Source organism: Hyla sarda, chromosome 6 (assembly GCF_029499605.1).
Source record: "Hyla sarda isolate aHylSar1 chromosome 6, aHylSar1.hap1, whole genome shotgun sequence".
Lineage (NCBI taxonomy): Eukaryota > Metazoa > Chordata > Amphibia > Anura > Hylidae > Hyla > Hyla sarda.
This window is the reverse complement of record NC_079194.1, coordinates 247,029,665-247,053,590: the sequence shown is the minus strand read 5'-3', so window position 1 is coordinate 247,053,590 and position 23,926 is coordinate 247,029,665. Positions and strand designations below refer to the sequence as shown.

At 40.8% G+C, this 23,926-nt stretch overlaps 1 protein-coding gene across 1 annotated transcript in view; it reads right to left on the bottom strand.

The window, feature by feature from the left end:
- LOC130277497 (mucin-2-like) overlaps positions 1-23,926 on the bottom strand; it is a 68,219-nt gene that overhangs the window by 11,765 nt on the left and 32,528 nt on the right. Inside the window, exons 2-4 of the mRNA XM_056528172.1 lie at positions 10,251-10,340; positions 3,951-4,010; positions 1,055-1,117 (exon numbers count right to left, since the gene is read on the bottom strand). Coding sequence (XP_056384147.1) covers positions 1,055-1,117; positions 3,951-4,010; positions 10,251-10,340 — 213 coding nt within the window. The remainder of the gene's footprint in view (positions 1-1,054; positions 1,118-3,950; positions 4,011-10,250; positions 10,341-23,926) is intronic.

Genomic DNA, 23,926 nt, shown 5'->3' with positions numbered 1-23,926 from the left:
TATATATTATATAAATATATATATATATATATATATATATATATATATATATATATTTATATGTATATATATATATATATATATATAGAATTATATACATATATATATATATATATATATATATATTTATAAGTATATAGAAAGAGATATTGTTTGTACAATTGTTGTGTAGCTGGAGGTGGCTGCAGGGCTCTTGCAGCCTACCTCTACCACACAATGATCTTGTTGGGTCACAGGTACTGTGTCACAAAGTAGAATTGGTGGGACAAGAAATAAAGCCATTATATGAGTCTGTAGGTGCAAAATTGAAAGTGTTATGATTTTTAGAAGGTGATGAGGGAAGAATTAAAATGCAAAAACGGAAATATCATACGTACTTAAAGGGGTACTCCGCTGCTCAGCGTTTGGAACAAACTGCTCCGAACACTGGAGCCCGCGCCAGACTTGCATTGAGGGGCGTGACATCATGAGGGGTGGGGCTATGATGTCACACCCCCTCAGTGCAAGTCTTTGGGAGGGGGTGTGACGGAACAGTTTATTCTGTAGGTCCATACCATTACAAGGATACCCAATTTATATCCTTATAGTTGGGGTTTTAGGAGCTACAGTAAATAATCAGATAAAGAAAGTCAGTAATATGAACTGATCATACCGTTGTAGCACCTTGCCATTAATAATATTTAATTATCTTTGTTATTACTTCTGTCCCAACTGGACTAGTCATGCAGCTAATAATATATGTTGGCCATTTATGGCCTTTTAGTTGATTTAACCATGTGAGGGCCTAATTTTTTATTGATCAAGTTGTATCAAGTAATACCATATGTGTATGTTTTCAAGCATGTTCACGTGTGAATAATCCACAAGCAGATTATGTTGTTACCAACTGTTTGCAGAATTTCAGCTGTGGGTACCCCTTAGCGGAATCATTTTGTGGGAGCGTACCCTTATAATGTTTTATCAGCGTTGCCAGGTGTAAAAATGATTTTCATGTTATTTATCATGTATTTGTACCTTATTTGGTGCATAAACCTGTGATCTATTATTCACTTACTTGTAGATGAAATCCTGGCCTCTGTTCTAGTAGTTGCAGTTTTTGTACTTGCTGTTCCAGATGCTGCAGTTAAACAATATGTATTTGTGCCTTATTTGGTGTATAAAACTGTGATCTATTATTCATTTACTTGACTCATTAGACTCATTTAAAAAACATTTGTCTTCAAAAAAAAAAAAAAATAAGTACAAAAGTAGAATCTTTACTTGTAACATACTCTGAATTAGGAGTGACACCCGCTGTGATCTAAGCTTAATGGCAGGTACTACAGCTCCCAACATGGAGCACACTCTTCTCCATGCTGACAGCTGAAGTACCTGCATTAATAGACAGATCGCAGCGGGTGTCACATCTGACACCCACAGAAATCGTCCTTCATCCTTCTGAGATGCGGAGCAGCTTTCTCCTGCGCTCCACATCTCTGCACTATCCTCCGGGCCAGCCAGTGATGTTTTTTCTGACGTTTTTTACCTGGTGTGGAAATTGCATTTTGGCCCTTTTGATGTTTAAAAAAAAAGGATGCAGTAGGGATGGGAAAATTATTTTTAAAATTTTTATTGAAATTTTAATTTATATTACATACAAAATGTGTATTAATTTTTAAACAGGGATCAATTTATGTGGGCAGGCAGGGATCTAAAAATGTATTTGACAATAATAAAAATGTAGAAAAGGGCCATTTAAATGTAAAACATTTTTAAATTAATTTTGTTACAATTTTTATTAGTAATGTCTTTTAATAACGTGTTTAATAAAGTGTGTGTGTGTGTGTGTGTGTGTGTGTGTGAGTGTTTCACTTTTGTCTTAATTTTTTTACAATTCTTAGGTAGTAATACTACTCCCAGCATGGAACACACTGTTCCATGATGGGAATAGTAGTTCCTGTACTAATAGACAGATTGCCCCAGGTGTCACTCCTAACACCCAATGCTATCGTCCATAATATAGCAGAGATGCGGAGCGGCTCTATACAGCCCTCACATCTCTGCTCTGTACGCCAGGCTGGCCAGTGATGTGAATAGAATTCACATGACTCATTCATATTTTCCGCCCAGCCCAGAGTGGTGATTGGTCAAATGGGGGCAGCCAATCCCTGCTCTCAGTGGGAAATATGAATCAGTAATGTGAATTTATATTACACAGTATAGTCCAGAGATAAGGAGGGCAGGAGAAAGCCATTCCGCATCTCAGAAGGATGAAGAACGATCGCAGCAGGTGTCAGGAGTGACAGCCGCTGTGATCTGTCCTTAACTGCAGGTACTACTGCTCCCAACATGGAGCACACTCTGATCCATGCTGGGAGCTGTAGTACCTGCATTAATAGATAAACAAAACAAACGTGAGGAAACTGCACACCCTGGGGAAAAAAAAGAACCATAGACATTCATTTTATGCGGTGCCCATTTATTGGCTACCCATAAATATTCAGTATCGTGCCCAAAATTAAAAGGGCAACAATGGATGACTTCCCAATTATGTGTATGAAAAAGCCTGTATTTTATAGACTCCAATTTTCAAAAATTTGTATTAAAAAAATAGACAATCTTTATTGATACATAATGTACAACATACAGTAAACATTATATTAATAGCCAGAAGGAATGCAACAACAAAAGGCGGCAGCCTGGGACGTGTATAATAAATACCTACAAGTGCTAAACAATTATAAAGAGCAGTGTGGACAATCTAGGTAAAATGGTAAAGGACTATATCATTAAAAAGAAGGGGCCATGCAGTCTATAAGCATAGATAGTAGTAAAGGCACAATAATGTGAATGACTAATTACTATAACCATGTGCATAAATTGCACACTCAGGGTACAGGCCAAAGAAAGTGCAAGTGCAAAAAGTGCTATGCTGCTATATTAAGACTGGCCACCTAAACCACCACACTGTAGTCTGAGAGTCGTGCGTACCAGGATGCCGCCACCCCAACAAGTGTTTCAGTCCGGAGACCTTCATACCTGCATTAATAGACAGATCCCAGCGATCTGTCTATTAATGCAGGTACTACAGCTCCCAGCATGGAGCAGAGTGTGCTACATGTTGGGAGCAGTAGTACCTGCAGTAAAGGAAAGATCACAGCGGGTGTCACTCCTGAGACCCGCTGTGATCCTCCTGTATAATGTATAGATGCGGGCGGCCGGCTGCTCTTCTATGGTCCCCTGCACTGCCATATATATGCACCTATTCATATTTCCAGCAGAGAGTTGTGATTGGCTGGAACTATCTGGCCAATCACAGCTCTCTGCAGGAAATATGAATAGGTGTATATATACGGCAGTGCAGGGGACCATAGAAGAGCGGCCAGCCGCATCTATACATTATACAGGAGGATCGCAATGGGTGTCAGAAGTGACACCCTGGGCGATCTGTCAACATGTACAGGTACTACTTCTCCTATCATGGAACAGTGTGTATTTTTATAATTTTTTTTAATAGTACCCTACAAAATTTTATTAAAAAAGGTATCTCCATTCCTTTTTTGGATCACTAAAGTCCAAAAAAGAATAAAAACCGCTTGCAAAAACGCCAAAGTTAAAACCCACATGGCATTTTTCTTGACGTTTTTTACTCCCACAGACTTCTATGGGAGAAAAACGCCACGATTTCAGGGAAAAAAAGCCATAGGCTCAACATGCTGTGACTTGGCAAAATTGCCAAGGTGCTGAAAAAACACCAAAAGAAGAGAGAAAAAAAAAACACCAAAAGGATTTAAAAACCGTTAAACTGAAAAACGAAAAGTAGAAAAAAGAATTTACTGATTTCTCATTCATTTACAGCCTTTTTTTGGGGGGGGGGGGGGGGGTGGGGGGGGGTAGGGGAAACGCACAAAAAAAAAAAAAAAAAGAACAAGAAGAAACTTAGCCTTAGAGTTTTTTTGTTATATACTTACTTGCTGTTGAGATCCTGGCTGTAGTTCTAGTATTTACAGCTGTACTTGCTGGCTTAGGGGCTGCAGTTTAACAATATAAAGCAATATTTAAAATTTGATTTAAATTACATTTAGATTTAAAAAAAAAAACATTTGAGAATAAGTTGCATCTGTACCCAGACTCTGTAACAGACTCTGAATCCACCAATATATGTTTTCTATAATACATTTACTTGTAGCTGAACTCTTGGCCACAGTTCTGGTAAGTTGAACAATAATGAGGTATAGGATGACAGCAATATACACTGATCTAATAGTTATAGCACAAAGGCAGATTTATCTGATCTTTGTTGTTACAGATGAGCCCAGTGGAGAGATCAGCTGCTGTATACTACAGAGGAAGTTAAGTTCTTTTCAGTCTGACCACAGTGCTCTCTGCTGACATCTCTGGCCATGCCAGGAACTGTTCGGAGCAGGAGAGGTTTGCTATTATGGGATTTGTTCCTGCTCTGGACAATTCCTGACACGGACAGAGGTGTCAGCAGAGAGCACTGTGGTCAGACAAAAAAGAACAACTGAAGCACTAGAAGGATTAGGATTAAGATTTTTTAATAGAAGTGATTTACAAATCTGTTCAACTTTCTGTATCCAGTTGATATATGAAAAAATAATAGTTTTGCACCGGAGTGCTTCTTTAACCCATTGGGGAAAGAGACCATTCTGACCCTATGAACGAGAACATTTTTTGAAAATCTGACCTCTGTCTCTTTAGGCATTAATAACTGCTGATGCTTTAACTTAAGAATTTTATTCCGATATTGTTTTTTCATGACATATTCTACTTTATGTTAGTGGTAAATTTTCCTTGATACTTGCATCATTTATTGGTGAAAAATTCAAAAATGTCATGAAAAATGGGAATATTTAGCATTTTTCCAACTTTGAAGCTCTCTGCCTGTAAGGAAAATGGACATGCCAAATAAATTATATATTGATTCACATATACAATATGTCTACTTTATGTTGGCATCATAAGGTTGACATGCTTTTACTTTTTGGAAGACATCAGAGAGCTTCAAAGTAGAGCATCAATTTTCCAATTTTCCACGAAAATTTCAAAATCAGAATTTTTCAGGGACCTGTTCATTTTTGAAGTGAGTTTTGAAGGTCTTCATGTAAGAAGTCCTTTATGTAAGAAGTCCCCCAAAATGGACACCATTATGAAAACTGCACCCCTCAAAGTATTCAAAATAACATTCAGAAAGTTCAATCTTCCGGATATAAACTGGAAAACCAAAATAGCTAGTTCTGCCAGGAGTACAGATATTCTAAATTTCCTACTGGGATTATCTCTACAACAAGTGGTTGAGGAGCCAACCCGGAGGGAGGCCATTTTGGATTGGGTATTCACAAATGGGAATTTGGTAAATAATGTTATTGTTGGTGAAGGCTGGAGATCTAGTGATCACCAATCAGTGTGGTTTAATATAAAAACAGTGAAGGAGTCACACCACACACAAACAAAAGTTTTAGATTTTAGAAAACAGACTTTTCAAAAATGAGATTAGTCATGAATGAGTCCTTATCATACTGAAACAAATTACATGGAGTTCAGGAGAAATGGGACTACTTAAAAGATGCTTTTTTGAAGGCAACAAAAAATTGCATTAGACTTGTCAGTAAAAGCAGAAAAAGGAAGAGATCACTGTGGTACTCAGCAGAAGTGGCCAAAATCATAAAAAACAAAAAACTAGCATTAAGTAATTATGAAACAACCCAGAGCAATGATAGGGAAGATAGGGAAATCTACAAGACTAGGCAGAAAGAGGCCAGGCAGGCAAGAACTTCTAAAGCGCAGGCAGAAGAAAAACTGTGTCTGTGAAAAAAGGGGATAAAACATTCTTCAGATATATAAATGAAAAAATGAAATTCAAACAAGGAATAACTAAATTAAAAACAAAGGAAGGAAGGTGTGTAGAAGAGAATAAGGGGCTAGCTGACTGCCGTAATGAATACTTCTGTTCAGTTTTTACAGAAGAAAAAGAAGGAAAATACCTCCATTAGAGAGGAAAACTAAGGAATCGTTTGATGCATGTGTCTTTACAGAGGAAGAGGTTCTATGTTTGCTGTCTTAAGTGAAGACAAATAAATCACAGGGGCCTGATGGGATACACCCAAAATTATTAAAAGAGCTTAGTGGTGAGCTAGCAAAACTGTTAACAGATTTATTTAACCAATCACTGGTAACAGGAGTCATCCCAGAAGATTGGAAATTAGCAAATGTCGTGCCCATTCACAAGAAAGGTAGTAGGGAGGAATCAAGCAACTATAGGCCAGTAAATCTGACATTAATAGTGGGGAAATTAATGGAAACCCTTCTAAAGGATAGGATTGTGGAACGTCTAAAATCCTATGGATTGCAAGATGAAAAACAACATGGGTTTACTTCAGGGAGATCATGTCAAACAAATCTTATTATGGGTGACTAAAATAATAGATGGCGGAGGGGCAGTAGACATCGCATATCTAGATTTTAGTAAGGCTTTTGACACTGTCCCACATAGAAGACTTATCAATAAACTACAGTCATTGAGCTTGGACTCCCATATTGTTGAGTGGATTAGGCAGCGGCTGAGTGACTGACAACAGAAGGCTGTAGTCAATGGAGAATATTCAGAGCAAGGTCTTGTCACCAGTGGGGTACCTCAGGGATCTGTACTGAGGCCAATTTTGTTTCATATCTTCATTAGTGATATTGCAAAAGGTCTCGATGGTAAGGTATGTCTTTTTGCTGATGACACAAAGATATGTAAAAGGGTTGATGTTCCTGGAGGGATACGCCAAATGGAAAGGGATTTAGGAGTAATTATTGCAGAAGACTTAAAGGGGTACTCCGCCCCTAGACATCTTATCCCCTATCCAAAGGATAGGGGATAAGATGTCAGATCGCCGCGGTCCCGCTACTGGGGACCCCGGGGTTCGCTGCTGCAGCACCCCGCTATCATTACTGCGCAGAGCGAGATCGCTCTGCACGTAATGACGGGCAATACAGGGGCCGGAGCATCGTTACGTCACGACTCCGCCCCTTGTGACGTCACGGCCCGCCCCCTTCAATATAAGTCTATGGGAAGGGGGCGTGACGGTCGTCACGCCCCCTGCCATAGACTTGCATTAAGGGGACGGGCCGTGATGTCATGAGGGGCGGAGCCATGACATCACACTGCTCCGGTCCCTGTATCGCCCGTCATTATGCACAGAGCGAACTCGCTCTGTGGAGTAATGATGGCGGGGTGCCGCAGTGGTGATCCCCGGGGTCCCCAGCAGCGGGCCCCCGGCCATCTGACATCTTATCCCCTACCCTTTGGATAGGGGATAAGATGCCAAGGGCAGAGTACCCCTTTAAAGGTAGGAAGACAATGTAATAGAGCAGCAGGAAACGTTAGCAGAGTGCTTGGATGTATAGGGAGAGGTATAAGCAGTAGAAAGAGAGAAGTGCTCATGCCGCTGTACAGAACACTGGTGAGACCTCACTTGGAGTATTGTGCGCAGTACTGGAGGGCGTATCTCCAGAAGGATATAGATACCCTAGCGAGAGTTCAAAGAAGAGCTACTAAACTAGTACATGGATTGCAGGACAAATCTTACAAGGAAAGGTTAAAGGACCTTAACATGTACAGCTTGGAAGAAAGAAGAGACAGAGGGGATATGATAGAGACTTTTAAATACATAAAGGGAATCAACACAGTAAAGGAGGAGAGCATATTTAAAAGAAGAAAAACTACCACAAAAGGACATAGTTTTAAATTTGAGGGGCAAAGGTTTAAAAATAATATCAGGAAGTATTACTTTACTGAGAGAGTAGTGGATGCATGGAATAGCCTTCCTGCAGAAGTGGTCGCTGCAAATACAGTGAAAGAGTTTAAACATGCATGGGATAAGCATAAGGCTATCCTTCATATAAGATAGGACAAGGGACTATTGATAGGATACAGATTATTGGGCAGACTAGATGGGCCAAATGGTTCTTATCTGCTGACACATTCTATGTTTCTATGTTTGTTAGATGTTTCTCAGGAATAGCAGCAAAGTGGAGGAGAAAATTCAAATCTTCATTTTTTACACTAACATGTTCTCGTAGACCCATTTTTTTTTCATTTAATTTCATTTACCCCTTCATTCAAGGGGTAAAAGGAGAAAATGCCCCCCAAAATCTGTACAATGCTCAGAAGCGAGTGAGCGTCATTGGGCTTTTGTAGAGAGAATTCAGAACAGGGAACCGGCAGCTCACTCAGACTGATCGGGACCACCGCAGTGTCCCGATCAGCTGCACGGACAGGAGGAGGGTCTCTACCTGCCTCCTCCTTGTCCGATCGCAGAATGACTGCTCAGTGCCTGAGATCCAGGCAGGAGCAGTCGAGCGCTGAAAACACTGATCAATGCTATGCTATTGCATATCATTGATCAGTGTGGGCAATCAGTGTAATGCATGTTATAGTCCCCTATGGGGGCTATAACATTGCAAAAAATAAAATAAAGTAAAAAAAAAATAAACTGAAAAAGGTGATTTAACCCCTTCCCTAATAAAAGTTTGAATCACCCCCCTTTTCACATAAAAAAATGTGTAAATAAAAATAAATATAAACATGTGAGGTATAAATATGCGTGCATGAATTTCCGAACAATAAAATATATTATTAATTAAACCGCACGGTCAATGGTGTACACGTAAAAGCCTGTTTTTGGTCACTTTTTAAACAATAAAAATGAATAAAAAGCAATCAAAAAGTCAGATCGAACCAAAAATGGTACCAATAAAAATTTAAGATCACGGCACAAGAAAATTAGTCCTATACCGCCTTGTATGTGCAAAAAATTAAAAAGTTATAGGGGTCAGAAGAGTACATTTTTAAACCTATACATTTTCATGCATGTAGTTATGATTTTTCCCAGAAGTAAGACAAAATCAAACCTATATAAGTAGGGTATCATTTTAATCATATGGACCTACAGAATAAAGAGAAGGTTTCATTTTTACAAAAAAAATACACTGCATAGAAACGGAAGCCCCCAAAAATTACAAAATGGCTTTTGTCGCATAATGATTTTTTTTCGGGTAAAATGACTGATGTCAATACAAAGTAGAATTGGTTTAGATACTGGGTATTGCTGTCCTTTAGTAAGGCCTGGGCTGTGATATAAAAGCGTAGGTGCTGTGTAGTGCAGTCCTTTATAAGAATACGATAGGGAAGATACCTGTTTGATTTTATCAAAATAGATTTATTGAAATACAAAATATATATTATATTTATATATTTATATATATATATATATATATATATATATATATATAGAATTATATACATATATATATATATATATATATATATTTATAAGAATATAGAAAGAGATATTGTTTGTACAATTGTTGTGTAGCTGGAGGTGGCTGCAGGGCTCTTGCAGACTACCTCTACCACACAATGATCTTGTTGGGTCACAGGTACTGTGTCACAAAGTAGAATTGGTGGGGCAAGAAATAAAGCCATTATATGAGTCTGTAGGTGCAAAATTGAAAGTGTTATGATTTTTAGAAGGTGATGAGGGAAGAATTAAAATGCTAAAACGGAAATATCATGCGTACTTAAAGGGGTACTCCGCTGCTCAGCGTTTGGAACAAACTGCTCCGAACACTGGAGCCCGCGCCAGACCTGCATTGAGGGGGTGGGGCGTGACATCATGAGGGGTGGGGCTATGATGCCACACCCCCTCAGTGCAAGTCTTTGGGAGGGGGTGTGACGGAACAGTTTATTCTGTAGGTCCATACCATTACAAGGATACCCAATTTATATCCTTACAGTTGGGGTTTTAGGAGCTACAGTAAATAATCAGATAAAGAAAGTCAGTAATATGAACTGATCATACCATTATAGCACCTTGCCATTAATAATATTTAATTATCTTTGTTATTACTTCTGTCCCAACTGGACTAGTCATGCAGCTAATAATATATGTTGGCCATTTATGGCCTTTTAGTTGATTTAACCATGTGAGGGCCTATTTTTTTATTGATCAAGTTGTATCAAGTAATACCATATGTGTATGTTTTCAAGCATGTTCATGTGTGAATAATCCACAAGCAGATTATGTTGTTACCAAATGTTTGCAGAATTTCAGCTGTGGGTACCCCTTAGCGGAATCATTTTGTGGGAGCGCACCCTTATAATGTTTTATCAGCGTTGCCAGGTGTAAAAATGATTTTCATGTTATTTATCATGTATTTGTACCTTATTTGGTGCATAAACCTGTGATCTATTATTCACTTACTTGTAGATGAAATCCTGGCCTCTGTTCTAGTAGTTGCAGTTTTTGTACTTGCTGTTCCAGATGCTGCAGTTAAACAATATGTATTTGTGCCTTATTTGGTGCATAAAACTGTTATCTATTATTCATTTACTTGACTTATTAGACTCATTTTAAAAAATTTGTCTTAAAAAAAAAAAAAACAAATAAGTACAAAAGTAGAATCTTTACTTGTAACATACTCTGAATTAGGAGTGACACCCGCTGTGATCTGAGCTTAATGGCAGGTACTACAGCTCCCAACATGGAGCACACTCTGCTCCATGCTGACAGCTGAAGTACCTGCATTAATAGACAGATCGCAGCGGGTGTCACATCTGACACCCACAGTATTCGTCCTTCATCCTTCTGAGATGCGGAGCAGCTTTCTCCTGCGCTCCACATCTCTGCACTATCCTCCGGGCCAGCCAGTGATGTTTTTTCTGACGTTTTTTACCTGGAGTGGAAATTGCATTTTGGCCCTTTTGATGTTTAAAAAAAAAACAGGATGCAGTAGGGATGGGAAAATTATTTTTAAAATTTTTATTGAAATTTTAATTTATATGACATACAAAATGTGTATTAATTTTTAAACAGGGATCAATTTATGTGGGCAGGCAGGGATCTAAAAATGTATTTGACAATAATAAAAATGTAGAAAAGGGCCATTTAAATGTAAAACATTTTTAAAATAATTTTGTTACAATTTTTATTAGTAATGTCTTTTAATAACGTGTTTAATAAAGTGTGTGTGTGTGTGAGTGTTTCACTTTTGTCTTAATTTTTTTACAATTCTTAGGTAGTAATACTACTCCCAGCATGGAACACACTGTTCCATGATGGGAATAGTAGTTCCTGTACTAATAGACAGATTGCCCCAGGTGTCACTCCTAACACCCAATGCTATCGTCCATAATATAGCAGAGATGCAGAGCGGCTCTATACAGCCCTCACATCTCTGCTCTGTACGCCAGGCTGGCCAGTGATGTGAATAGAATTCACATGACTCATTCATATTTTCCGCCCAGCCCAGAGTGGTGATTGGTGAAATGGGGGCAGCCAATCCCTGCTCTCAGTGGGAAATATGAATCAGTAATGTGAATTTATATTACACAGTATAGTCCAGAGATAAGGAGGGCAGGAGAAAGCCATTCCGCATCTCAGAAGGATGAAGAACGATCGCAGCAGGTGTCCGGAGTGACAGCCGCTGTGATCTGTCCTTAACTGCAGGTACTACTGCTCCCAACATGGAGCACACTCTGATCCATGCTGGGAGCTGTAGTACCTGCATTAATAGATAAACAAAACAAACGTGAGGAAACTGCACACCCTGGGGAAAAAAAAGAACCATAGACATTCATTTTATGCGGTGCCCATTTATTGGCTACCCATAAATATTCAGTATCGTGCCCAAAATTAAAAGGGCAACAATGGATGACTTCCCAATTATGTGTATGAAAAAGCCTACATTTTATAGACTCCAATTTTCAAAAATTTGTATTAAAAAAATAGACAATCTTTATTGATACATAATGTACAACATACAGTAAAACATTATATTAATAGCCAGAAGGAATGCAACAACAAAAGGCGGCAGCCTGGGACGTGTATAATAAATACCTACAAGTGCTAAACAATTATAAAGAGCAGTGTGGACAATCTAGGTAAAATGGTAAAGGACTATACCATTAAAAAGAAGGGGCCATGCAGTCTATAAGCATAGATAGTAGTAAAGGCACAATAATGTGAATGACTAATTACTATAACCATGTGCATAAATTGCACACTCAGGGTACAGGCCAAAGAAAGTGCAAGTGCAAAAAGTGCTATGCTGCTATATTAAGACTGGCCACCTAAACCACCACACTGTAGTCTGAGAGTCGTGCGTACCAGGATGCCGCCACCCCAACAAGTGTTTCAGTTCGGAGACCTTCATACCTGCATTAATAGATAGATCCCAGCGATCTGTCTATTAATGCAGGTACTACAGCTCCCAGCATGGAGCAGAGTGTGCTACATGTTGGGAGCAGTAGTACCTGCAGTAAAGGAAAGATCACAGCGGGTGTCACTCCTGAGACCCGCTGTGATCCTCCTGTATAATGTATAGATGCGGGCGGCCGGCTGCTCTTCTATGGTCCCCTGCACTGCCATATATATGCACCTATTCATATTTCCAGCAGAGAGTTGTGATTGGCTGGAACTATCTGGCCAATCACAGCTCTCTGCAGGAAATATGAATTGGTGTATATATACGGCAGTGCAGGGGACCATAGAAGAGCGGCCAGCCGCATCTATACATTATACAGGAGGATCGCAATGGGTGTCAGAAGTGACACCCTGGGCGATCTGTCAATATGTACAGGTACTACTTCTCCTATCATGGAACAGTGTGTATTTTTATAATTTTTTTTAATAGTACCCTACAAAATTTTATTAAAAAAGGTATCTCCATCCCTTTTTTGGATCACTAAAGTCCAAAAAAGAATAAAAACCGCTTGCAAAAACGCCAAAGTTAAAACCCACATGGCATTTTTCTTGACGTTTTTTACTCCCACAGACTTCTATGGGAGAAAAACGCCACGATTTCAGGGAAAAAAAGCCATAGGCTCAACATGCTGTGACTTTGCAAAATTGCCAAGGAGCTGAAAAAACACCAAAAGAAGAAAGAAAAAAAAAAAAACGCCAAAAGGATTTAAAAACCGTTAAACTGAAAAACGAAAAGTAGAAAAAAGAATTTACTGATTTCTCATTCATTTACAGCCTTTTTTTTTGGGGGGGGTGGGGGGGGGGGGGGGTAGGGGAAACGCACAAAAAAAAAAAAAAAAAAGAACAAGAAGAAACTTAGCCTTAGAGTTTTTTTTGTTATATACTTACTTGCTGTTGAGATCCTGGCTGTAGTTCTAGTATTTACAGCTGTACTTGCTGGCTTAGGGGCTGCAGTTTAACAATATAAAACAATATTTAAAATTTGATTTAAATTACATTTAGATTTAAAAAAAAAACATTTGAGAATAAGTTGCATCTGTACCCAGACTCTGTAACAGACTCTGAATCCACCAATATATGTTTTCTATAATACATTTACTTGTAGCTGAACTCTTGGCCACAGTTCTGGTAAGTTGAACAATAATGAGGTATAGGATGACAGTAATATTCACTGATATAATAGTTATAGCACAAAGGCAGATTTATCTGATCTTTGTTGTTACAGATGAGCCCAGTGGAGAGATCAGCTGCTGTATACTACAGAGGAAGTTAAGTTCTTTTCAGTCTGACCACAGTGCTCTCTGCTGACATCTCTGGCCATGCCAGGAACTGTTCAGAGCAGGAGAGGTTTGCTATTATGGGATTTGTTCCTGCTCTGGACAATTCCTGACACGGACAGAGGTGTCAGCAGAGAGCACTGTGGTCAGACAAAAAAGAACAACTGAAGCACTAGAAGGATTAGGATTTAAGATTTTTTAATAGAAGTGATTTACAAATCTGTTCAACTTTCTGTATCCAGTTGATATATGAAAAAAATAATAGTTTTGCACCGGAGTGCTTCTTTAACCCATTGGGGAAAGAGACCATTCTGACCCTATGAACGAGAGCATTTTTTGAAAATCTGACCTCTGTCTCTTTAGGCATTAATAACTGGTGATGCTTTTACTTAAGAATTTTATTCCGATATTGTTTTTTCATGACATATTCTACTTTATGTTAGTGGTAAATTTTCCTTGATACTTGCATCATTTATTGGTGAAAAATTCAAAAATGTCATGAAAAATGGGAATATTTAGCATTTTTCCAACTTTGAAGCTCTCAGCCTGTAAGGAAAATGGACATGCCAAATAAATTACCGTATATACTCGAGTATAAGCCGAGTTTTTCAGCACGATTTTTCGTGCTGAAAACACCCCCCTCGGCTTATACTCGAGTGAACTCCCCCACCCGCAGTGGTCTTCAACCTGCGGACCTCCAGAGGTTTCAAAACTACAACTCCCAGCAAGCCCGGGCAGCCATCGGCTGTCCGGGCTTGCTGGGAGTTGTAGTTTTGAAACCTCCGGAGGTCCGCAGGTTGAAGACCACTGCGGCCTTCAACATCATCCAGCCCCCTCTCACCCCCCTTTAGTTCTGAGTACTCACCTCCGCTCGGCGCTGGTCCGGTCCTGCAGGGCTGTCCGGAGAGGAGGTGGTCCGGTGGGATAGTGGTTCCGGGCTGCTATCTTCACCGGGGAGGCCTCTTCTAAGCGCTTCGGGCCCGGCCTCAGAATAGTCACGTTGCCGTGACAACGACGCAGAGGTGCGTTCATTGCCAACGTAATTCTGCGTCATTGTCAAGGCAACGCCTCTATTCCGGGCCGGAAGCGCGGAGAAGAGGCGCCCCCGGTGAAGATAGCAGCCCGGACCACCTCCTCACCGGACCACCTCCTCTCCGGACAGCCCTGCAGGACCGGACCAGCGCCGAGCGGAGGTGAGTACTCAGAACTAAAGGGGGTGAGAGGGGGGCTGGATGATGTTGAAGGCCGCAGTGGTCTTCAACCTGCGGACCTCCGGAGGTTTCAAAACTACAACTCCCAGCAAGCCCAGACAGCCGATGGCTGCCCGGGCTTGCTGGGAGTTGTAGTTTTGAAACCTCTGGAGGTCCGCAGGTTGAAGACCACTGAGGGCGAATGATGAGAAGAGGATGATGAAGGGGGGGGGTGTGGGGATGATGAAGGGGGGTGGGGATGATGAAGGGGGGGTGTGGGATGATTACAAGGGGATGATGAAGGGGGGATGTGCGGGATGATAAGGGGATGATGAAGGGGGGATGTGTGGGATGATAAGGGGATGATGAAGGGGGGATGTGCGGGATGATAAGGGGATGATGAAGGGGGGATGTGCGGGATGATAAGGGGATGATGAAGGGGGGATGTGTGGGATGATGACAAGGGGATGATGAAGGGGGGATGTGTGGGATGATAAGGGGATGATGAAGGGGGGATGTGTGGGATGATGACAAGGGGATGATGATGAGGATGTTAATGACGGGTCTGGATGATGACAGGGGGGGATGAGGTATTTCCCACCCTAGGCTTATACACGAGTCAATAACTTTTCCTGGGATTTTGGGTTGAAATTAGGGGTCTCGGCTTATACTCGGGTCGGCTTATACTCGAGTATATACGGTATATATTGATTCACATATACAATATGTCTACTTTATGTTGGCATCATAAGGTTGACATGCTTTTACTTTTTGGAAGACATCAGAGAGCTTCAAAGTAGAGCATCAATTTTCCAATTTTCCACGAAAATTTCAAAATCTGAATTTTTCAGGGACCTGTTCATTTTTGAAGTCAGTTTTGAAGGTCTTAATGTAAGAAGTCCTTTATGTAAGAAGTCCCCCAAAATGGACACCATTATGAAAACTGCACCCCTCAAAGTATTCAAAATAACATTCAGAAAGTTCAATCTTCCGGATATAAACTGGAAAACCAAAATAGCTAGTTCTGCCAGGAGTACAGATATTCTAAATTTCCTACTGGGATTATCTCTACAACAAGTGGTTGAGGAGCCAACCCGGAGGGAGGCCATTTTGGATTGGGTATTCACAAATGGGAATTTGGTAAATAATGTTATACAGTGAAGGAGTCACACCACACAAAAACAAAAGTTTTAGATTTTAGAAAACAGACTTTTCAAAAACGAGATTAGTCATAAATGAGTCCTTATCATACTGGAACAAATTACATGGAGTTCAGGAGAAATGGGACTACTTAAAAGATGCTTTTTTGAAGGCAACAAAAAATTGCATTAGACTTGTCAGTAAAAGCAGAAAAAGGAAGAGATCACTGTGGTACTCAGCAGAAGTGGCCAAAATCATAAAAAACAAAAAACTAGCATTAAGTAATTATGAAACAACCCAGAGCAATGAAGATAGGGAAATCTACAAGACTAGGCAGAAAGAGGCCAGGCAGGCAAGAACTTCTAAAGCGCAGGCAGAAGAAAAACTGTGTCTGTGAAAAAAGGGGATAAAACATTCTTCAGATATATAAATGAAAAAATGAAATTCAAACAAGGAATAACTAAATTAAAAACAAAGGAAGGAAGGTGTGTAGAAGAGAATAAGGGGCTAGCTGACTGCCGTAATGAATACTTCTGTTCAGTTTTTACAGAAGAAAAAGAAGGAAAAAGACCTCCATTAGAGAGGAAAACTAAGGAATCGTTTGATGCATGTGTCTTTACAGAGGAAGAGGTTCTATGTTTGCTGTCTTAAGTGAAGACAAATAAATCACAGGGGCCTGATGGGATACACCCAAAATTATTAAAAGAGCTTAGTGGTGAGCTAGCAAAACTGTTAACAGATTTATTTAACCAATCACTGGTAACAGGAGTCATCCCAGAAGATTGGAAATTAGCAAATGTCGTGCCCATTCACAAGAAAGGTAGTAGGGAGGAATCAAGCAACTATAGGCCAGTAAGTCTGACATTAATAGTGGGGAAATTAATGGAAACCCTTCTAAAGGATAGGATTGTGGAACGTCTAAAATCCTATGGATTGCAAGATGAAAAACAACATGGGTTTACTTCAGGGAGATCATGTCAAACAAATCTTATTATGGGTGACTAAAATAATAGATGGCGGAGGGGCAGTAGACATCGCATATCTAGATTTTAGTAAGGCTTTTGACACTGTCCCACATAGAAGACTTATCAATAAACTACAGTCATTGAGCTTGGACTCCCATATTGTTGAGTGGATTAGGCAGCGGCTGAGTGACTGACAACAGAAGGCTGTAGTCAATGGAGAATATTCAGAGCAAGGTCTTGTCACCAGTGGGGTACCTCAGGGATCTGTACTGAGGCCAATTTTGTTTCATATCTTCATTAGTGATATTGCAAAAGGTCTCGATGGTAAGGTATGTCTTTTTGCTGATGACACAAAGATATGTAAAAGGGTTGATGTTCCTGGAGGGATACGCCAAATGGAAAGGGATTTAGGAGTAATTATTGCAGAAGACTTAAAGGGGTACTCCGCCCCTAGACATCTTATCCCCTATCCAAAGGATAGGGGATAAGATGTCAGATCGCCGCGGTCCCGCTACTGGGGACCCCGGGGTTCGCTGCTGCAGCACCCCGCTATCATTACTGCGCAGAGCGAGATCGCTCTGCACGTAATGACGGGCAATACAGGGGCCGGAGCATCGTTACGTCACGACTCCGCCCCTTGTGATGTCACGGCCCGCCCCCTTCAATATAAGTCTATGGGAAGGGGGCGTGACGACCAAGGGCAGAGTACCCCTTTAAAGGTAGGAAGACAATGTAATAGAGCAGCAGGAAACGTTAGCAGAGTGCTTGGATGTATAGGGAGAGGTATAAGCAGTAGAAAGAGAGAAGTGCTCATGCCGCTGTACAGAACACTGGTGAGACCTCACTTGGAGTATTGTGCGCAGTACTGGAGGGCGTATCTCCAGAAGGATATAGATACCCTAGCGAGAGTTCAAAGAAGAGCTACTAAACTAGTACATGGATTGCAGGACAAATCTTACAAGGAAAGGTTAAAGGACCTTAACATGTACAGCTTGGAAGAAAGAAGAGACAGAGGGGATATGATAGAGACTTTTAAATACATAAAGGGAATCAACACAGTAAAGGAGGAGAGCATATTTAAAAGAAGAAAAACTACCACAAAAGGACATAGTTTTAAATTTGAGGGGCAAAGGTTTAAAAATAATATCAGGAAGTATTACTTTACTGAGAGAGTAGTGGATGCATGGAATAGCCTTCCTGCAGAAGTGGTCGCTGCAAATACAGTGAAAGAGTTTAAACATGCATGGGATAAGCATAAGGCTATCCTTCATATAAGATAGGACAAGGGACTATTGATAGGATACAGATTATTGGGCAGACTAGATGGGCCAAATGGTTCTTATCTGCCGACACATTCCATGTTTCTATGTTTGTTAGATGTTTCTCAGGAATAGCAGCAAAGTGGAGGAGAAAATTCAAATCTTCATTTTTTACACTAACATGTTCTCGTAGACCCATTTTTTTTTCATTTAATTTCATTTACCCCTTCATTCAAGGGGTAAAAGGAGAAAATGCCCCCCAAAATCTGTACAATGCTCAGAAGCGAGGGAGCGTCATTGGGCTTTTGTAGAGAGAATTCAGAACAGGGAACCGGCAGCTCACTCAGACTGATCGGGACCACCGCAGTGTCCCGATCAGCTGCACGGACAGGAGGAGGGTCTCTACCTGCCTCCTCCTTGTCCAATCTCCGAATGACTGATCAGTGCCTGAGATCCAGGCAGGAGCAGTCGAGCGCTGAAAACACTGATCAATGCTATGCTATTGCATATCATTGATCAGTGTGGGCAATCAGTGTAATGCATGTTATAGTCCCCTATGGGGGCTATAACATTGCAAAAAATAAAATAAAGTAAAAAAAAAAATAAACTGAAAAAGGTGATTTAACCCCTTCCCTAATAAAAGTTTGAATCACCCCCCTTTTCACATAAAAAAAATGTGTAAATAAAAATAAATATAAACATGTGAGGTATAAATATGCGTGCATGAATTTCCGAACAATAAAATATATTATTAATTAAACCGCACGGTCAATGGCGTACACGTAAAAGCCTGTTTTTGGTCACTTTTTAAACCATAAAAATGAATAAAAAGCAATCAAAAAGTCGGATCAAACCAAAAATGGTACCAATAAAAATTTAAGATCACGGCACAAGAAAATTAGTCCTCATACCGCCTTGTATGTGCAAAAAATTAAAAAGTTATAGGGGTCAGAAGAGTACATTTTTAAACCTATACATTTTCATGCATGTAGTTATGATTTTTCCCAGAAGTAAGACAAAATCAAACCTATATAAGTAGGGTATCATTTTAATCGTATGGACCTACAGAATAAAGAGAAGGTTTCATTTTTACAAAAAAAATACACTGCATAGAAACGGAAGCCCCCAAAAATTACAAAATGGCTTTTGTTTTTTCAATTTTGTCGCATAATGATTTTTTTTCGGGTAAAATGACTGATGTCAATACAAAGTAGAATTGGTTTAGATACTGGGTATTGCTGTCCTTTAGTAAGGCCTGGGCTGTGATATAAAAGCGTAGGTGCTGTGTAGTGCAGTCCTTTATAAGAATACGATAGGGTAGATACCTGTTTGATTTAATCAAAATAGATTTATTGAAATACAAAATATATATTATATAAATATATATTTATATATTTATATATATATATATATATATATATATATATATATAATTATATACATATATATATATATATATATATATATATATATATTTATAAGAATATGGAAAGAGATATTGTTTGTACAATTGTTGTGTAGCTGGAGGTGGCTGCAGGGCTCTTGCAGACTACCTCTACCACACAATGATCTTGTTGGGTCACAGGTACTGTGTCACAAAGTAGAATTGGTGGGGCAAGAAATAAAGCCATTATATGAGTCTGTAGGTGCAAAATTGAAAGTGTTATGATTTTTAGAAGGTGATGAGGGAAGAATTAAAATGCAAAAACGGAAATATCATGCGTACTTAAAGGGGTACTCCGCTGCTCAGCGTTTGGAACAAACTGCTCCGAACACTGGAGCCCACGCCAGACTTGCATTGAGGGGGTGGGGCGTGACATCATGAGGGGTGGGGCTATGATGCCACACCCCCTCAGTGCAAGTCTTTGGGAGGGGGTGTGACGGAACAGTTTATTCTGTAGGTCCATACCATTACAAGGATACCCAATTTATATCCTTATAGTTGGGGTTTTAGGAGCTACAGTAAATAATCAGATAAAGAAAGTCAGTAATATGAACTGATCATACCGTTGTAGCACCTTGCCAGTAATAATATTTAATTATCTTTGTTATTACTTCTGTCCCAACTGGACTAGTCATGCAGCTAATAATATATGTTGGCCATTTATGGCCTTTTAGTTGATTTAACCATGTGAGGGCCTATTTTTTTATTGATCAAGTTGTATCAAGTAATACCATATGTGTATGTTTTCAAGCATGTTCACGTGTGAATAATCCACAAGCAGATTATGTTGTTACCAACTGTTTGCAGAATTTCAGCTGTGGGTACCCCTTAGCGGAATCATTTTGTGGGAGCGTACCCTTATAATGTTTTATCAGCGTTGCCAGGTGTAAAAATGATTTTCATGTTATTTATCATGTATTTGTACCTTATTTGGTGCATAAACCTGTGATCTATTATTCACTTACTTGTAGATGAAATCCTGGCCTCTGTTCTAGTTGTTGCAGTTTTTGTACTTGCTGTTCCAGATGCTGCAGTTAAACAATATGTATTTGTGCCTTATTTGGTGCATAAAACTGTGATCTATTATTCATTTACTTGACTCATTAGACTCATTTTAAAAAAATTTGTCTTAAAAAAAAAAAACAAATAAGTACAAAAGTAGAATCTTTACTTGTAACATACTCTGAATTAGGAGTGACACCCGCTGTGATCTGAGCTTAATGGCAGGTACTACAGCTCCCAACATGGAGCACACTCTGCTCCATGCTGACAGCTGAAGTACCTGCATTAATAGATAGATAGCAGCGGGTGTCACATCTGACACCCACAGAAATCGTCCTTCAACCTTCTGAGATGCGGAGCAGCTTTCTCCTGCGCTCCACATCTCTGCACTATCCTCCGGGCCAGCCAGTGATGTTTTTTCTGACGTTTTTTACCTGGAGTGGAAATTTCATTTTGGCCTTTTTGATGTTTAAAAAAAAAAAAAAAAAAGGATGCAGTAGGGATGGGAAAATTATTTTTAACATTTTTATTGAAATTTTAACCCCTTAAGGACACATGACGTTCTCATACGTCTCCATTTCCGAGTCCTTAAGGACACATGACGTATGAGAACGTCATGTGTTTTACCGGCCCCCCGCAACCATCTGGAGCGGAGCCGGTCCCCGATGCCTGCTGAAATCGTTCAGCAGGCATCGGGGCATATCGCCCAGGGGGGTCATTATGACCCCCCATGTCGGCGATGACCACAGATCGCTGGACAATTCAGTCCAGCGATCTGCAGCGGATTCCGGGTCAATCGGGTCTCCAGTGACCCGGAATTATTGGCTGATCGGGGCCGTCAGAGACGGCCCCGAACAGCCAGAGCCAGCAGGGGTGAGGTGGCACTGGTGCCACCTCACGATCGCCCTGATTCGTCGGCCGGATTACCGGCCGACCAATCAGGGCACCTGCTGCGGGTGTCAGTCCCGCAACCCGCTCCGCCCCTCTTCCGGAGGACGTGAGCGGGTGCGGGACATGCATCCCGGGTGCTGGGGACCCCGATCCCCGGCGCCCCTTTTGGGATCGGGGCCCCAGGAGCAGCGGCGGCGGCGGAGACGACGAGGGACTGACCTGGTGCAGCGAGGATCGTTGGAGGTGAGTGACAGCCTCCTGCTGTTGCTTAGCAACAGCTCCCAGCATGCAAAAAGGGCATGCTGGGAGCTGTAGTTATGCAAAAGCAGGAGGCAGACCACCACCACTCCCAGCATGCCCTTATGGGCATGCTGGGACTTGTAGTTTTGCAACAGCTGGAGGCACATTCTTTCTATGGAAAAGTGTACCTTCAGCTGTTGTGTAACTACAACTCCCAGCTTGCACAATCAGCTAAAGTGCATGCTGGGAGTTGTAGTGGTGCATCTGGTGGTTGCATAACTACAACTCCCAGCATGCCCGTTGGCTGTCGGTGACTGCTGAGAGTTGTAGTTTTGCAACAGCTGAAGGCACACTGAGTTAAGTAGCAAACCAGTGTGTCTCCAGCTGTTGCATAACTACAATCCCCAGCATCCCCAGCCAAAGTAGTATGCCTCCAGCTGTTGCATAACTACAACTCCCAGCATGCCCTTCCGCTGTCCGTAAATGCTGGGGGTTGTAGCTTTTGCAACAGCTGAAGGCACACTGGTTGCAAAACACTGAGTTTGTTACCAAACTCGGTGTTTCACAACCAGTGTGCCTCCAGCTGTTGCAAAACTACAACTCCCAGCATGCACTGATAGACCGTACATGCTGGGAGTTGTAGTTTTGCAACAGCTGGATGTCCCCCCCCCCAATGTGAACGTACAGGGTACACTCACATGGGCGGAGGATTACAGTAAGTATCCGGCTGCAAGTTTGAGGTGCGGCAAAATTTCTGCTGCAGCTCAAACTGCCAGCGAGAAACTACTGTGAACCCCCGCCCGTGCGACTGTACCCTAAGAACACTACACTACACTAACACAAAATAAAATAAAAAGTAAAAAACACTACATATACACATACCCCTATACAACCCCCCTCCCCAATAAAAATGAAAAACGTCTGGTACGCCACTGTTTCCAAAACGGAGCCTCCAGCTGTTGCAAAACAACTACTCCCAGTATTGCCAGATAGCCGTTGACTGTCCAGGCATGCTGGGAGTTTTACAACAGCTGGAGGCACCCTGTTTGGGAATCACTGGCGTAGAATACCCCTATGTCCACCCCTATGCAAGTCCCTAATTTAGGCCTCAAATGCGCATGGCGCTCTCACTTTGGAGCCCTGTCGTATTTCAAGGCAACAGTTTAGGGCCACATATGGGGTATCGCCGTACTCGGGAGAAATTGGGCTTCAAATGTGGGGGGGTATTTTCTGCCATTACCCTTTTAAAAAATGTAAAATTTTTGGGAAAACAAGCATTTTAGGTAAAAAAAATATATATTTTTTTACATATGGAAAAGTCGTGAAACACCTGTAGGGTATTAAGGTTCAAATTACCCCTTGTTACGTTCCCCGAGGGGTCTAGTTTCCAAAATGGTTTGCCATGTGTTTTTTTTTTGCTGTCCTGGCACCATAGGGGCTTCCTAAATGCGGCATGCCCCCAGAGCAAAATTCGCTTTCAAAAAGCCAAATGTGACTCCTTCTCTTCTGAGACCTGTAGTGCGCCAGCAGAGCTTTTTTCACACCCATATGGGGTGTTTTCTGAATCGGGAGAAATTGGGCTTCAAATTTTGGGGGGTATTTTCTGCTATTACCTTTTTTAAAATTGTTAAAATTTTGGGAAACCAAGCATTTTAGGTAAAAAAAATATATATTTTTTTACATATGCAAAAGTCGTGAAACACCTGTAGGGTATTAAGGTTCACATTACCCCTTTTTACGTTCCCCGAGGGGTCTAGTTTCCAAAATGGTATGCCATGTGTTTTTTTTTGCTGTTCTGGCACCATAGGGGCTTCCTAAATGCGGCATGCCCCCAGAGCAAAATTTGCTTTCAAAAAGCCAAATGTTACTCCTTCTCTTCTGAGACCTGTAGTGCGCCAGCAGAGCACTTTTCACCCCCATATGGGGTGTTTTCTGAATCGGGAGAAATTGGGCTTCAAATTTTGGGGGGTATTTTCCGCTATTACCCTTTTTAAAAATGTAAACATTTTGGCAAAACAAGCATTTTAGGGAAAATTTTTTTATTTTTTTTTACATATGCAAAAGTCGTGAAACACCTGTAGGGCATTAAGGTTAACGTTACCCCTTGTTACGTTCCCCGAGGGGTCTAGTTTCCAAAATGGTATGCCATGTGTTTTTTTTTTTTGCTGTTCTGGCACCATAGGGGCTTCCTAAATGCGGCATGCCCCCAGAGCAAAATTTGCTTTCAAAAAGCCAAATGTGACTCCTTCTCTTCTGAGACCTGTAGT